The sequence below is a fragment of the Lutra lutra genome, chromosome 8 (assembly GCF_902655055.1).
Source record: "Lutra lutra chromosome 8, mLutLut1.2, whole genome shotgun sequence".
NCBI classification, from domain to species: Eukaryota; Metazoa; Chordata; class Mammalia; order Carnivora; family Mustelidae; genus Lutra; species Lutra lutra.
In genome coordinates this window covers 57059906-57075207 of record NC_062285.1, presented here as the reverse complement: position 1 = coordinate 57075207, position 15302 = coordinate 57059906, and the positions used below count along the sequence as shown (strand labels likewise).

At 44.1% G+C, this 15302-nt stretch overlaps 1 protein-coding gene across 5 annotated transcripts in view; it reads left to right on the top strand.

Annotated features, from left to right (window-relative positions):
• The window catches only part of SLC4A8 (solute carrier family 4 member 8), a 102162-nt gene that overhangs the window by 49139 nt on the left and 37721 nt on the right, over nucleotides 1-15302 (top strand). For all 5 annotated transcript variants that reach the window (XM_047740666.1, XM_047740664.1, XM_047740663.1 and 2 more), the window contains exons 3-11: nucleotides 2928-3074; nucleotides 3462-3597; nucleotides 5094-5254; nucleotides 8142-8330; nucleotides 9195-9286; nucleotides 10214-10371; nucleotides 11271-11358; nucleotides 12491-12637; nucleotides 13243-13343. In XM_047740666.1, coding sequence (XP_047596622.1) covers nucleotides 2957-3074; nucleotides 3462-3597; nucleotides 5094-5254; nucleotides 8142-8330; nucleotides 9195-9286; nucleotides 10214-10371; nucleotides 11271-11358; nucleotides 12491-12637; nucleotides 13243-13343 — 1190 coding nt within the window. In that variant the 5' untranslated portion in view covers nucleotides 2928-2956. The remainder of the gene's footprint in view (nucleotides 1-2927; nucleotides 3075-3461; nucleotides 3598-5093; nucleotides 5255-8141; nucleotides 8331-9194; nucleotides 9287-10213; nucleotides 10372-11270; nucleotides 11359-12490; nucleotides 12638-13242; nucleotides 13344-15302) is intronic.

Below are 15302 nucleotides of genomic sequence, written 5' to 3'. Positions count from 1 at the left end.
TGGAACGATGACCATAGGTAAAACACTGTGCTTTGTGTGAGGGATTCCAAGAGGGAGAAAGTCTGACCCGGGACCTTGAGAAACTTGCAGATGAATAGTGGAGGTATTAATTTTAGTGCAAGGCATAAAATAAGTGCGTAAGAGAATGCTAGCCAAGGGCTCTTGGGAGTTAGAGGTAGAAGGTGGCACTTCTGATCAGGGAGCTCAGATATAATACCAAGAAGGATGGTGCATTGCCGTGAATCTTGAGGGGTCAAACCAAGTCCATGTCTGGAAGGCACTGGCACATTTGTGGAATAGGGGGGTTGGTTCAGGTAGAGGAAAGAAGATGATGGTGGGTGCAACACCTCAGGCTGTGGGGAGGAGACAGCATTGCTGGGATGGATGCAAAAGGCATACATCTCTAGATTTCTCTCTGCCCCTGGAATGTTTAATTGGTGTGAGCACATGTGAAATTTCCACTTCAGTCTCACTCGAGCTGATAGCTCGTTCTTTTAGAGGTCCTTCCCTTTGTTTTCCTATTGGATGTACAATTTGTCCTAGTGAAGAAAAACTAGAAAGGAGGCTGGACCTGGGCATGCAGGAGCATGAAGGGTCCTGACTGCACAGACGTGAGCTGTGATCAGAGCGGTGCTTCAGGAGGATTCGTCTGTAGGACTGACCTGGTGTGGGAGGCAGGAGAGAGGCTCCTGCTTTTGTTGAAGTGCAAGGAGAAAAATCCTTGACCTCCATAATCTGTAGGATGTAGCACTGGAGGGGCATGGGGGGAGCTGGAAATCTACGGTAACTTTTGAAGTTTCAGGCCTGGAAAGTTGAGAGAATGGTGATGCCATGAATGAAAATGTGGAAGAAATGGGCATGAGCTTGATCTGAGATGGAGGATAATGGGTTTGCTTTGGGATATGTTGAATCACTATAGATAAAGGTTTGGGGTTCATTTGTAGAAGTAAACTTTCAAATCATGAGAGTAGATACCAGTAAAAAAGGAGAAGGGGCCAGGACCAAAATCCTGGGAGCTTTCCTTTGGTGGACAGTGAAAGGGGTGGAGAAGTCACGTCAGAGGTGTGCAGATAAGCCAGGGAGGGCAAGGGTATAGGAGCTAAGGGACCCTGGACCACCAATGGGAAGAGGTAGTCAAGGGGTTTGGATACTGTCTGACACGTGGTGGGCTCTCAGGAAAGGCTTTGGAGTTGAACTGAGAGACATAAGATTATAGAGATTTGGTGACTAAGTGGTCCCTAATGAGAACACTTTGAGAGGGAAGTAGCCACATGCAGAGGCTATGGAACAAGGAGATGGTGAAGAACAGAAGCTAGGTGGGTAGATTGTTGTTGAAAGTGGTTGATGGAGAAGGAGAGTGGACAGGTAGAAGCTTAGAGAGTAGCACTATATTGGAAAATTTCTTTTTAAGATAAGAGATAGACATGGGGCACCTGTCTGGGTCAGTTGGTAGAGCATGTGACCCTTTGGTCTCAGGGTCATGAGTCCCACGTTGGGCCTAGAGCTTACTTTAAAAAAAAAAAAGGTAAGAGAGATTTATAATCAGGAGAAAGCTGTGGAAGGGATGGATGGAAAGGAGAGACTGAGGCTAGCTGATGAAAGAGGACTCCAGAGTCATGGGAAGCCATACTCATTAGCCTGGCAAAGAGGGGCAGCTGGGGGAGGAAAGCAAGCCAGGCTGAGATGGAGGAAAGTATTATGAGACTGCCCAAATCTTCTTAGTAAAATATGAAGTGAGGTCACCTGCTCAGAGGGAGGAAGTGTGGCTCAGGGTTGTGGATTTGAGGACAGTGACTAAAGACTGGAATGCATGTGTGGTGGAAGAAGTGGGGAGTCAGCCTGAGTTCTAGGACACTAGCAGGAGGAACTGGGGCAGTAGTGGGGGCAGACTAAGGCTCTCTGCGCCAGGGTGGTAGCAGCCCCTGATTCTGGGCTTCAGGCTGACAGCAAGATAAGGGAAGCCCTTGGGTGGAGGCAAGAGAGAAGCCTGGCAGTCTTGAGCAGCACAAAATAAGGCTTCTAGAAGGAACAAATGAGTAGAAAAGGAGGAATTGGGCAGGAACATGCTTGGATCACTTATCTTCCCACATTCTTCTCTTTTTGTACATTTACTATCTCTCCCTGTAACCCCAAACTCATGCTTCTTAGGATTTGTCACTAGTCTCTCACTACTATTCTAGATTGTGTATTCTACAGTGCAGAAGGAAAAGTAGTAGAAACTGGTCCTAGAATGCAGTGGCTGCTAAAAGTTATTCCAGGCATCATGTTAAGCATTTTACATACATTATCTTATGTACTACTACTCATGAAAACCCTCCAAGTTTAAATAATAAGCTTTTGGTATTATTTTTTAAAGACACAGAGAGATTAGCTAACTTGTTCAAGGTCACATGTTAAGTGAATGGTGAGGCCAAGTTTCGGACCCAGGCAGGAACTGAGCATTTAGCTTCTTCTCTAAACCCCCTCCCTGCCAGGACTTGGCACAGTGACCATATTGCTTTTTTTCAATTGCTCAAATTGTCCTAACAACAACTAGGATCCTTGTTGGCCTTTATGGTTTGCAAATCAAGTCCATGCACATTATTTCCTTTGCTCTTAATGCTCCTGTGAGGTTTGCAGCTCCATGCAGGGGAAGGAGTGCGTCAACTCCACGATCTCTACATCTTTAGTCCTGGAGTCTTTGAAGTTTTGCCGTTACAGAGTTGTGAGAGAGCTATGATTTTTTCCTCTCTTAAATATGCTTGATTCCTTTTACTGAAAGTGTTCTCTAGGGTGCCTGGCTGGCTCAGTTGGAAGAGCAAGAAATGAAACTCTTGACTTCGGGATCCTTAGTTTGAGCCCACATTGAGTGTAGAGATGACTAAAAAATAAATAAATAAAAACTTAAAAAACAAAAACAAAAACAAAGTCCTTCTGCTTCATTCCAGGTCATAGAACTCTGTATGTGGGGGTTCGGATGCCACTGGGCCGGCAGAGCCATCGCCATCACCGAGCACATGGCCAGAAGCACCGGAGACGAGGGCGGGGCAAAGGAGCCAGCCAGGGGGAAGAAGGCCCAGAGGCCCTGGCCCATGGTAACATTCTCAGGAGAGAGGGCGGGCAGGGGTCCATGGCTGGGACCTTGGTGAGGCTGAGGGAATGTGTGATGCCCATTAAGCAGTTTTGATTCTCTAGCCCTTTAATAGAGTTTCCAGAGTTTGCTTCCATGAACAAGAAATGCCTCTAAGAATGGAAAGTATCTTCCTGAAAAACTCTTAGTTCTGGCCCCCCAAATCAATTACCATATAAGCTGAAATCATTTATTAGCAAATTAAAAATTCTTTTTGATCAGATTAACCAGATTTCCAGTTCATTATGGGTTTTTTACAAGTGGTCTTAGTTTTTTCCTCCCACTAACTGTTTCCATAGAATAGCATTTTAAAATCTTTTTGATCTACTTTTCTCTGTGGTCAATTTTCTAGACACACCATCTCAGCGTGTTCAGTTCATTCTCGGCACTGAGGAAGATGAAGAGCATGTTCCTCATGAGCTGTTCACAGAGCTGGATGAGATCTGCATGAAGGAGGGAGAAGATGCTGAGTGGAAGGAGACAGCTAGGTGAGGCCCTAATCTATCCTGGGTCATGATTTGCTTGGGTAGGCAAACATATACCTTTCAGCAAGTGACAGGTCTGCTTGCCTTTTATTTCTTCATGGCAGAAGTGATGGCTGACATGGGGACTGATGTTCCAGAGCCTTCTAGGGGAAGTCTTGATTTTGGCCTCTTTGTGTTGTCTCTGGTGACACCTATACCATTGACCTTGAGCCTGGGATAGGTGACAGAAACAGAAGCTTTAGGGAGTCCTCTCATTTCTTTAGGGCCAAGAGTTGCTCATGGACCATCTTGCTATTATAAGTCTGGCTTAGAAGATGCCTGATGGGGCCATCTTGGTTTGGACCCATGCAACCAAGCATAGGTGAATGTAGGATAGGTGAAGAATTTTCTGAAGGTGAACCATAGTGTTTTAATTCATTTGGGTTTTGATTCATTGGATGTTTTCATAATTTTTGAGATGTCCTATGGGACAGCCCAACCTCATGGAGACCCATGGGATTATAGGTAGCCTAATGGTGGACTTCCTGGGGTAGCTGTGGAGTGGCCATATTTGCCCGAGGCTCAAACCCCAGAAGAGCCCTCAGATTAGCTAGGACCATGTCTGGGCTCCTCCAGTAATTGACCAGTGAGCCTTATGGGTAATAGAAAGCCAGCATGCCTGAGCTTCAGGGAAGAAGGCAAGGTGGGTAACTAGCAAAGTGTGGCTCTAGCTCTCACTGGAACATCTCTTTCTGGATCCTTGCTATATCCTTGGATGTTTGCCATGGGTGGAGAGGATTAGGCAAGCCAATCACCCTGATGCCAAGTGAAAAGGCAGTTAGTCTTGTTATTCTGTCTTTGCCAACTTATAAAGGCATAGAGACTTTTTTAAAAAGAAAAATGTTACCGTTTTATTAATCTATCCAAATGATATCGACTAGATCTATCTTTTTAATTGCACAAATAATGTGTGCTCTTTATGTGAATTAGAAAAGAAAGATAAGGGGTACTTGGGTGGCTCAGTCATTGAGCATCTGCCTTCGGCTCAGGTCATGATCCCAGGGTCCTGGGATCGAGCCCCGCATAGGGCTCTCTGCTCAGCGGAGAGCCTTCTCCCTCTCCCACTCCCCCTGCTTGTGTTCCCTCTCTCGGTGTGTCTCTCTCTGTTAAATAAATAAATAAAATCTTTAATAAAAAGAAAAGGAAGATAAGCAAAAAGAAGATGTAAATTATGTACAAATCTACTACCTCAAGGATAATAAGGAAGACACCATTTGGTGTCTTATACATGTTTGCATTTTTAAAATTTTCTTTAAATAGAAATGGGATCAAACTGTACTCAACTTTGTGCTGTTTTATAACCTGTTTTTTCACTTATCAATGAACCCTGAGCATATGATGAAATGATAATGTTCAATGTGATTATTCAGGTATCTCTCATTGTGGCTTATATTAAAAATTCTCTCGTGGAACTTCCTCATTTTCTCCCTTTGACATCCAGTTGTTTGTAATGCTTTCAGGTGGCTGAAGTTTGAAGAAGATGTTGAGGATGGAGGCGAACGCTGGAGCAAGCCTTATGTGGCAACCCTTTCACTGCACAGTCTCTTTGAGCTGAGGAGCTGCCTTATTAATGGAACAGTCCTTCTGGATATGCGTGCAAATAGCATAGAAGAAATCTCAGGTATGGTTAGGTATGGAAAAACAAAGGAACGTTTGTGTAAATTAAATGTGGTGTGGAGGAAAGAATAAAGGAGCTGTGTCGACTCAGGTCTGTTACTGAACCTTCCCAACCTCAGCGTCTTCAGTTGGGGGGGATGGGTTTTAAACTAAGAAACTACTCTATCTATTTCGCAGCCTTCTTTTGGGTTTCAAACAACAAGATGTTTAGTCTTCCATCTGCCTGTTCATTTAGCACACGTTTATTTAGTATCTATTTATGCTCGATAGTGTGCTAAACACAGGGGAATAAAGATAAGATAAAATTCCTACCTTCAAGAAACTCACCTTCTAGTGGGGAAATAGCCATGGGACAATTTAAATAAGTGCAACCACAGAGATATGTCTCAGTAATAATTAGAGAAAGGGGCAATTGGGAATTGTGCAGAGAAAAAGGTGTTAAGGAAAGATTTTTAAACATGGTCACTAGGGAAGACACCATAAGAAATTGAACCAAAGGCACCCCAGGCTTCAGCAGGGTGTGAAGGGTTTCCTGACATGGTTGAGTATTGCTACCATGTTTTGGAACAAAGTTTGAGAAACACCTCGGTGCACGTGAGGGTTCTTTCCTTAGCTTTCACTGGTTGAATAGATTTCTTCAGACTTTTCTTAAAGTATCCAAGTTACTCTGCCTCTCTGGGATCATGTGGGGAAGCAGAGGAGGGATCAGCTCTGATGAGATCCAGTGTCCCCTCTGAAGGCTCTAGGGGAAAGCTGTTCCCGCTTCTTTCAGCTTCTAGCTGCTCTAGGTGTTCCTTCTCATGAATGCCTAACTCCACTCTGTCTTTGTCTTCATGTGGACTTCTCATTTTTGTCTCCCTTGTAAGGGTATTTGTCAGTATCATCCAAGATGATCTTATCTTGAGATGCTTAGCTTACTGACGTATGCAAATACCTTTTTTACAAATAGGATCACAGTGACAGGTTCCAGGGGATTAGTACATAGATGTATCTTTGGGAGGGGGACACCATTCAAACCATTACAAAAGCCAAGAGGAGAGAAAGTTTCAACTCATCAGTGTTGGATGCTGCAGAGAGGTCAGGTAAACATCGGATTTAGCAACAGGAAAGTTATTGATGATTTTTATCAAAAACAATTTCAGGGATGCCTGGGTGGCTCAGTCAGTTATGTGTCCCCCTTCGACTCAGGTCATGATTTCAGGGTCCTGGGATCAAGCCCTGCATCGGGCTCTCTGCTCAGTGGGGAGCCTGCTTTTCCCTCTGCCTGCTGCTCCTCCTGCTTGTGTTCTCTCTCTAGTGCTCTCTCTCTCTCTCTCAAATAAATAAATAAATAAATAAAAACTTAAAAGAAAAAAAAGCAATTTCAATCAGATAGCCAAATTGTAGGGCACTGAGAAATTTTTCTTTTGAGAACTTTAAATGATAGGAGAGAGAGAGAGAGAGGTAAATAAGGGAGGACCTGGGGTGAACATTCTTTTTCTTTCTTTCTTTCTTTTTTTTTTTTTAAAGATTTTATTTATTTATTTGACAGAGGTCATAAGTAGGCAGAGAGGCAGGCAGAAAGAGAGGGAGGAAGCAGCTCCCTGCTGAGCAGAGAGCCCGATGCGGGGCTCGATCCCAGGACCCCGGGATCATGACCTGAGCCGAAGGCAGAGGCTTTAACCCACTGAGCCACCCAGGTGCCCCAACATTCTTTTTCTTATTAAATTTTTTTTTTTTCAAGATACAGGATCTTGAAGCATGTTTACAATGTGGGGGCAGTGAGCCAATCAATATAAAGGTTAAAGATAGAGAAAGAAACCATAGATCCTCAGCTTGAATATTCAAAGTATATTTTCTTTATTTAAGGTTTCTAGTACTTGGATAGTTGTGGATGGAGTTGGGGTTGAGAATAGGTTGAAGTTTTGGGGAGGCTCAAGGATAGGTATGTAGGATTGCAGTATAACTGCTCTCATTCTTTCCGTTAGGGACCTGATAGATTCGTGTCAGTGATAAGGTTAGGTAAATTGGCTCATGTATCAGCTGAGAATCAGCATTTTGTATTTATCATTTCATTAATTTTCCATAACAAGCTTTGAGGATGGTTCGTAATATTAGCTCTGTATTACAGATAATGAAACTGGGGTATGGAAAGTTTGGGGAACTTACCCAAGATCACACAGAAGGTGGTAGAAGTGGGGTAGAATGTGGGCCTTTAGCTCTAGAACACACACTCAATAGCGGGTATGGGGATTGCCTCCCCCTCCGACTGTGCTGGACTTGACAGGTTACAGGTTGATGCTTGGCGGCAGTCGCCTGGGTGCTTAGTTAGCTTAACTATGTGCGTAGCTTCTACCTTCAAGCGGTCATTTGGAATGTTCTACAGTTATAGCTCCTCTTGACAATCAGAGCAATGTTGAAATCTTGGAGGAAGGGACTGCAGAGAAACGTTGGCTAATGACAGAATAAAGTAGCTATTAATGTGGGCTTTTGAGTCAGACAGCCTTGGGTTTGAACTGCCCTGCAACTTTACTAGATGAGACATCCTGGGGAATTCTGTAATGTTTGGGCCTCAGTTTCCTGATCTGTACAAATTGTTACAGTGTCACCTAAGTCTAGGTGTTTGTGTTTGTTTGGATTAGATTGAATTATCAGTGGAAAGTTCATAGTACCATTCTGGCACTATTAAGTGCTCGATAGTTTCTAATAAAACCAATTTGTTGCATGAATCAAGTATAACTTGCCACAGTTGCTGTCCTCAGATTACTCTTTGGGGCACTGAAGCATAAGTTGTACCCGATGGAACTGCTTTCACCTACTCTGTGCCCTTCACCCCCCACCCCACCTGATGCTGGCCTCTTTGAGTTCATGGACTGTCAGTTGGAGTGTTCATATTAGCGCCTGCTTTCCAGACCTGATCCTGGACCAGCAAGAACTGTTCAGTGACCTGAATGACAGCATGAGGGTTAAAGTGCGAGAAGCTCTGCTCAAAAAGCATCACCATCAGAATGAGAAAAAGAGAAATAACCTCATTCCCATTGTTCGCTCCTTTGCGGAGGTTGGCAAGAAGCAGTCTGATCCACATTCGATGGATAAGAACGGTAAGATTATCAGGAGTGACTGTTTTCTCATTAATTAGACATTTAAGAACTAGTTGGAGATGCTAAGTGACTAAAGGGTACAGGCTGTAATTGCCTAACAAGCTTCTGTGCTGACAGACAAGATGGCGGGCTGGGACTGATGACATTGATCTCTTGTGGACCTAGGGATGCAAGCCTCAGAAAGACCGCAGATAGGTCTTAGATCAGGGAGGCCAAGTACAGTAGCGTAGGTTCTTGAGTCAGACTTCCAGGCTTGAGAATCAGACTTCACTACTTGCAAAGTGTGTGATCTTGGGCACCCTCCTAAATCTCTTTGTCTCCCTTTCTCCTCTGTGGAATAAGGATAATAATAGCATCCACCCCATAAATTTATTGTGAGCCTTCAATGTGATAATCCATGTCAATCCCTTAACCAGGTGCATGGTAGATTATAAACACTCAATGAACTTCAGCTGCTGATTGGTTTCCTTTTCTGTGGCCAGGCAGGGCCTAACCTGTATGTCTCCCTGTCCCTGCATACACTGAATCCCAGCGTGCAGGGATGTGCCTGGGAATCCACACACTTGAAAAGTTTTCCACAGGCGCCTCTGAGGTGCACTGCTGGTTAAGAATCACTACCTTACTAGGGGAAGGAAAGAGGATCAGAAATATGTTCAGTAAGAAGGTGCAGTAGTAAGACGTCTGTCCTCCCTTTACTGCTAACTAGTGGGTAAGGCGATATGTATGTGTGGGTCTTAGCTTCATAGTCATCTGGACTTCTCTATATGGGCTTTGCCAGATACATGGCCGTAGCCAACCAGTGATGGATGGGGTGTGTCAAAGGGGCAAAGGGCAGACACTCAGGGAATTGTTTCCTCTGAATAGGTCAAACTGTGTCTCCTCAGTCTGTTCCCATGACAAGTCTTGAAGTAAAAAATGGAGTGAATTGTGAACACAGTCCTGTGGATTTAAGCAAGGTGAGCACAGACATGGGAACTTGCCTTAGAGGCCTAAGTGCAGCCCTAGTGGAACTGAGAGTCCTCTTGCTGGAAGCTGGTAAGCTTTGGTAATTCCTCAGTCTTTGTCTAAGACCAGAGCCCCCTCTGCAGGAAAGGAGGCCCCTCTGCTCAGGTCTTCTCCCTTTCACTCCAGCCTGGGCAGGGCCCACTCTGTTCCACCAGGTTCGGTGTGCTGGAACTGAGAGGAGCCCTTGCTAATCCTTACTGATGCAGACTTCTTGATTTTTCCACCATTTTTTGGGGGTACTTGCTCTTTAGCAGCTCCTTCTTACCTCCAAGGGTTTTGCTGGGACGATAATTTTTGCTCTTGTCTCCTAAAACTACTTGGCAGTTGGGACTCTTCTTTGGGACTGTGACTTGGGTGCCTCCCTGCAGCTGCTGACGTGAGCGTCCATCTCCCCGCCTCCAGCCTCTAGCTGGCTGGGTCTCTTCTTGACACGAGCTAGAACACGCATGGTGTCATGGCGCTCCTCTGCCTGTAAGGCTCCCTGTTTTATTCAGAAAAGCTAAAATCTCTGACAAAGCATTCAGGTATTTTAAAATGGAAAAAAATGTGACCTAGCACTTCAACAACAGTCTTTGAGAAAGCGTGGGGTAATGGGATTCAAATCAGAACACCTGGATTTAAATTCCCTCTCTTCAAAGCTCCATTGGGCAAGTCAGCTTCACCTCTCTGGGTCTCAGCTGCTTCATTTTTAAAATAAAAAAGTGGGGCTGACAAGGCCTGTTCTTTCCACTTTACAGAGTTATTGTAAAGATTATGTGAACCAGTGAAAGAAAACACTTGTTAAATCATAAAATGGCAGATGAACGTCAGGTACGAGAGTGTGAGTGATGTTTGAGGGGATGCTCCTAGGTTGTCAGAGAGTTCTTTTGGACTTGCAGGTGGATCTTCATTTTATGAAAAAAATTCCCACTGGGGCAGAGGCCTCAAATGTCCTGGTTGGAGAGGTGGATACTCTGGACCGCCCCATTGTTGCCTTTGTGAGGCTGTCTCCTGCTGTTCTTCTCTCAGGCCTGACAGAAGTGCCCATCCCAACCAGGTAAAGACAAGGACCGTAAAACTCCAGTACAAATTTGTGTGAGCTCTGGTGGAAGAAAGCAGCTAATGCCAAAATCTAGGATTAACTGTGGAATGCTATTTAAAATTCAGCAGTGCTCTCACTGGGGGTGTATTTGATTAATTCCATGCAGAAGGACTCTAGGAGTTTTAAGGCTGTGACTATACAGTACCTACAGGCTTGGGAATGGAGAATTAAAGAGCATCCAAAGGGCAGACCGTGGGCTAATCACTTGTTAGGATGGGAAGCCTGAGTCTTAGTCCCCCAGTTCCACAGAGCCATGTCCCAGGGAAATGTCTCTGAGCAAAGGTATTGATGTCTTTTTCCACGGTTCTGGCAGGAATTGTAATGGTTTGCAAATATGTCCACATTTCTTCATAAGGCTATTCACGCACTCTGAAAGTGGTGACTCAGGTGATTCAGAACCCCATTAATTACAGAGTACTCAGATGTCCAGAACACAATTTAGACCCCTCTATTGGGCTTCATCATTTCAACTTCCTTATCCCTCTCCTCTCCCCATGATTTTCTTATTAGAGCAATGAAAGAGATTCAGAAAACCTTGAATTTGCACTACAATGGTATGTTTTGAAAAAAGCATTTTTTTCTATTGTAAGGAATTGTGTCTATGGAAACCCTAAGAATGGTAACCATATTATTGAATGGAGTATTGAAATAGCTTTCAATGCTCATAGCGGAGCTTTTAGGTCAAGGCAACTTCTATTGCCCCATCATTAGCCTGTCTCGTTTTATTGAAGTTATGACAGTGATTTCTGTTTGATAGGAAAGAGAAATGTTTTGTTGTTTAGAGAGGAATACGATGACACTTCTTTATGTTTACTGACATAATTTATAATTTCATCCTCTGTATGTGTTGCCAGATTTTTGTTTATCCTATTGGGTCCAGTAGGGAAAGGTCAGCAGTACCATGAGATTGGCAGATCCATGGCTACCATCATGACAGATGAGGTATGTGCCACTTCTTCCCATTCATGCTACAGACACTTACTGAGTATCTACCCTGTGCCAAGTCCTGTGCTATTTTTTGGAGATAAAATAATTACCATCCTGGGTAATTATCTTCAGGGAAGCAGTACAGGTCACTTCTCTGAATGCCTTTTGTAGGAGGACCAAACCTTCTTGGAGGTATTTCTTCCTATGTTATCTCTCCCTTTTTGAGAAATCAAGGATTCAGAGAATTCCTTTTCTGGGAAAATTATTATTGCTAATTAGGATACCTAGAGAGAAAGACACAAAGGCTGACAACTTTCTAGAGAGGATGGTTAATTCCGTACATAAAGGCTATTTACATAAAGAAACCTCACTCTTATTCCATGTAAACAAGAACAGTTTGCATAAAGGTCAGGGGTATGAACTTGGGCACTGTAATGTGAATGTCCCAAGAAAACTGGATATTTTGGCTGCCATGGTGCTGGATCCCCACTATATACCTTAGTAAGGCCTGCACTGCTCATGTAAGCTTCAGTGTAATGTTTTTAAGGCATGTCTTAGCAGGTAGTGTGAGGTGGGGGTTGTGTCTTATCTCTCTTTGACTGGGAATCTTATTTCATGGAGAGAACTTCATTAGTAATTCCATCCAGTTTTTCTAACTATTATGATCAGGAAATTTTCCCATGCCTTTTGCCCTTTGTTCCATTCTTTGGAGGGATGACAACGATACAATGTTAGAGTCTTATCTCTTCTTGTACTAACAGACACATAGCTAGTCCTTCTTGACCCATCTCATCTTCGGGTTTATGTTTTTTATCCGTTTATATCTACTTTTTTTTTTTTTTTTTGGTAAAAATTTTACTTATTTGACAGAGAGAGACACAACTAGAGAGGGAATACAAGCAGGGGGAGTGGGAGAATCCCAGGACCCTGGGATTATGACCTGAGCTGAAGCCAGACGTGTAACAGTTGAGCTACCCAGGGGCCCTTTATTTTTGCATTTTTTTTAAATGCTAAAGTTTTCCACATTTCAGATCCCTATGATGGAGATAAAAATCATGAGGCTGTATCTGTCCTTCACCATATTCACTGGTGATTGTTTTAAGTAAAGTTATTTTCAACTTTCCTGAGGGTTTTTTCTTCCCTGTAGATTTTTCATGACGTGGCATATAAGGCAAAAGAACGAGATGATCTCCTGGCGGGGATTGATGAGTTCCTGGATCAGGTCACTGTGCTGCCTCCAGGGGAGTGGGACCCCTCCATTAGAATCGAGCCACCCAAAAATGTCCCCTCCCAGGTAATGTATGCACATTAGCATCCCCAAGGCTCCCCAACGGCAGAGAGGGGGAGGGAAGGACATTTCTTGGGAGTAGATTGTAGATGAGGCCATGCAATGAAAGGAGCAAGGTGCGGAGTCGCAGCCAGTCACCCAGGCTTGTGGCCTGACTAGAGTGGAAAGGGAGCACCTGCATACAAGCCACTGCGCTTGGTGCTTTACAAATGCTAGCTCAGCCTTGCTGGCAGCCTCCCTAAGTCTGTATTTTTATCCTTAGTTTTACAAATAGATAAAACTATCTTCAAAGTTTTAAGGGAAAGTAAGATTACACAGAGGGAGATTTGAAATGGAAACTTAGGACAGAGCTGACGCCAAAGCTTCCATACTTCTGTGCAAGGCAGAGTTAGGAGTCAGGTACTAGTAGAGAGGGGGCGAAATTCTGTGTACTTGTTTGTTTTTCAGCAAAATCAAATAAACTGCCCCAAATCAGTAAGTGCATTTGAAAACGACAAACCCTTGGGTGTTTGGGGGCTGCTTTTGGATTCTCTCCTTACCACTACCCCCTGGTAGCAGGAAGAACAGAATAGATGGCTGACTTTACTAATTTGGGGATCCTTTGTTAAAAGGAGAAAAGGAAAATGCCTGGAGTTCCAAACGGAAATGTTTGCCACATAGAACCAGAACCACACGGGGGCCACAGTGGGCCAGAACTTCAGCGTACTGGGCGGTAAGTCCGCGGACGTTTCACAGCTTGTACTGCTTACCAGGCTGAAGGTGTGCAAAGGAACGAGTCGGACTTTTTGCTTTCAGCCTTCGTCTCCCTAGTATTTGGCCTGGGAATGACTTTCCAAATGGAACCTCTGACTATAATAAGTATTGCAAATATATCAGATATTGTATTCATTCATTCAAGTTTCTCAAACTACCTACCACAGTCTGTCTCCCCTCCCCTCCTTTCCCCACATTATTCCACGATTTGAACACTCATCCTCTTACTCATATCCAGGCTGCCACTTGTCCTTTGTCTCAGCTTAGGTGTCACTTCCTTTGGAAAGCCTTCTAAGACTCTACAGATGAGGTTTGGTATTCCTGCTATGTGGTGCCACAGCTTTGAGTTCTGTCTTCACTCGTCTGCCACCCGCCTCCCCTCCCCGGGCCCCCCGAGATGCAACCCCCCCCCCCCGCCCCGCCCCAGGTTCCAGCCCTTCTCATACTTTATTATTATTGCTTAATTTGTTGTCTTCCCGCTGGAACGTTTGCCGCTAGAGGGCGGGGTGCCCATTCTATTCCTAGCACCCAGCACCCTGCCCTGCACAGACTAGGCACTCAATATCTGAAGAACTTATGAATGAATACTTTTAGAATGATCTCTGTTCTGTAGCATGAGTGGACTAAGTATAGATAAATACCGAGTAATTATTGAACTTAAGAAACTCCCTTAGGGTAGGAATATAGGTAGTACTTGAGAGGTGTGTGTGTTTCAGAATAGTCAACCTACTCTTCTAGGCCAGGATTCTATGGACAGATGCCCAAGGAGAAGGTTCTCTATGGAAGGTTAGGGAACCAGGTCTCCAGACTTGGTTTTATTTGTCATGTGGGAAGGTGGTAAAGAGGATTATATATATATTTTTTAAGATTTTATTTATTTATTTGACATACAGAGATCACAAGTAGGCAGAGAGACAGGCAGAGAGAGAGAGGAGGAAGCAGGCTCCCTGCTGAGCAGAGAGCCCGATGTGGGGCTCCATTCCAGGACTCTGGGATCATGACGTGAGCCAAGGCAGAGGCTTTAACCCACTGAGCCACCGAGGTGCCCCAAGAGGGTGATATTTTGGGTTGGAGTGACATCTAGGGTTTCCCCCAGATTGTGGGAGAGGGTTGAGACCATAGTTCTGTCTCTGTAAATTGTCTAAGCAGGACACGTCCGTGGAGATTCTCAGGACAGGACTCTGATCACAGAGAAAAGCTTTGTTACATCCTCTACTTCCTCACTTTCACCTTATTTTTTCCCTCTTTGCTTGAAGTTGCTTTCCTTATTTTTCTCTCCTCAGTACTCTATGCAGTGGAAACTCAGGGTTTTTTTTTTTTTTTAGAATTGTAGACAGTCATCTATTTTTCCACTCTTGGAAATTCAGGGAAGAGCTGGGAAAGGAGACTAAGAAGCAGCAGAAGAGGCACCTAACTAGCAGTTTCCAGAGGGGAGGTGTGTTTCCTGGCTGGAGGAAGGTATTGAGGTTGGGGAAAGATAATTGGGTTCTGGGGAGGGATCATGGAGGAAAGGAACAGCCCTTTGATGGAAGGGAGTCACTAAAATGAGGGAGCAACCTCCAAAAGTGAGTTAAACATTTTCTTTACAGTTGGGAGAAGTCTGAATTGGGTGGGAGGCCTGGTTTTGAAAGGTAGTTCAAGGGAAACATCTTTCCTTAGAATAGGTTCCAGGATTGAGGCTGTTCTGGAAGAGGTGGTCGTTTTGGGGAGAACAGTCTTAGGAATGGCTTTGATAGTATTTCAGACTTGTGATTTATCTTTTGAATATAAATGGTGTCCACACCCCAGGATTTAAAGTTTGAAGGTAGTGAAATGAGGGCAACAGGATTTCCTCCAAAGGATATCCATGCAGGGATGAGATTTCAGGGTTCTTTTGGTGTCATATGAGAACAAACTAGAGTCTCAGGCCTTTTGAGGG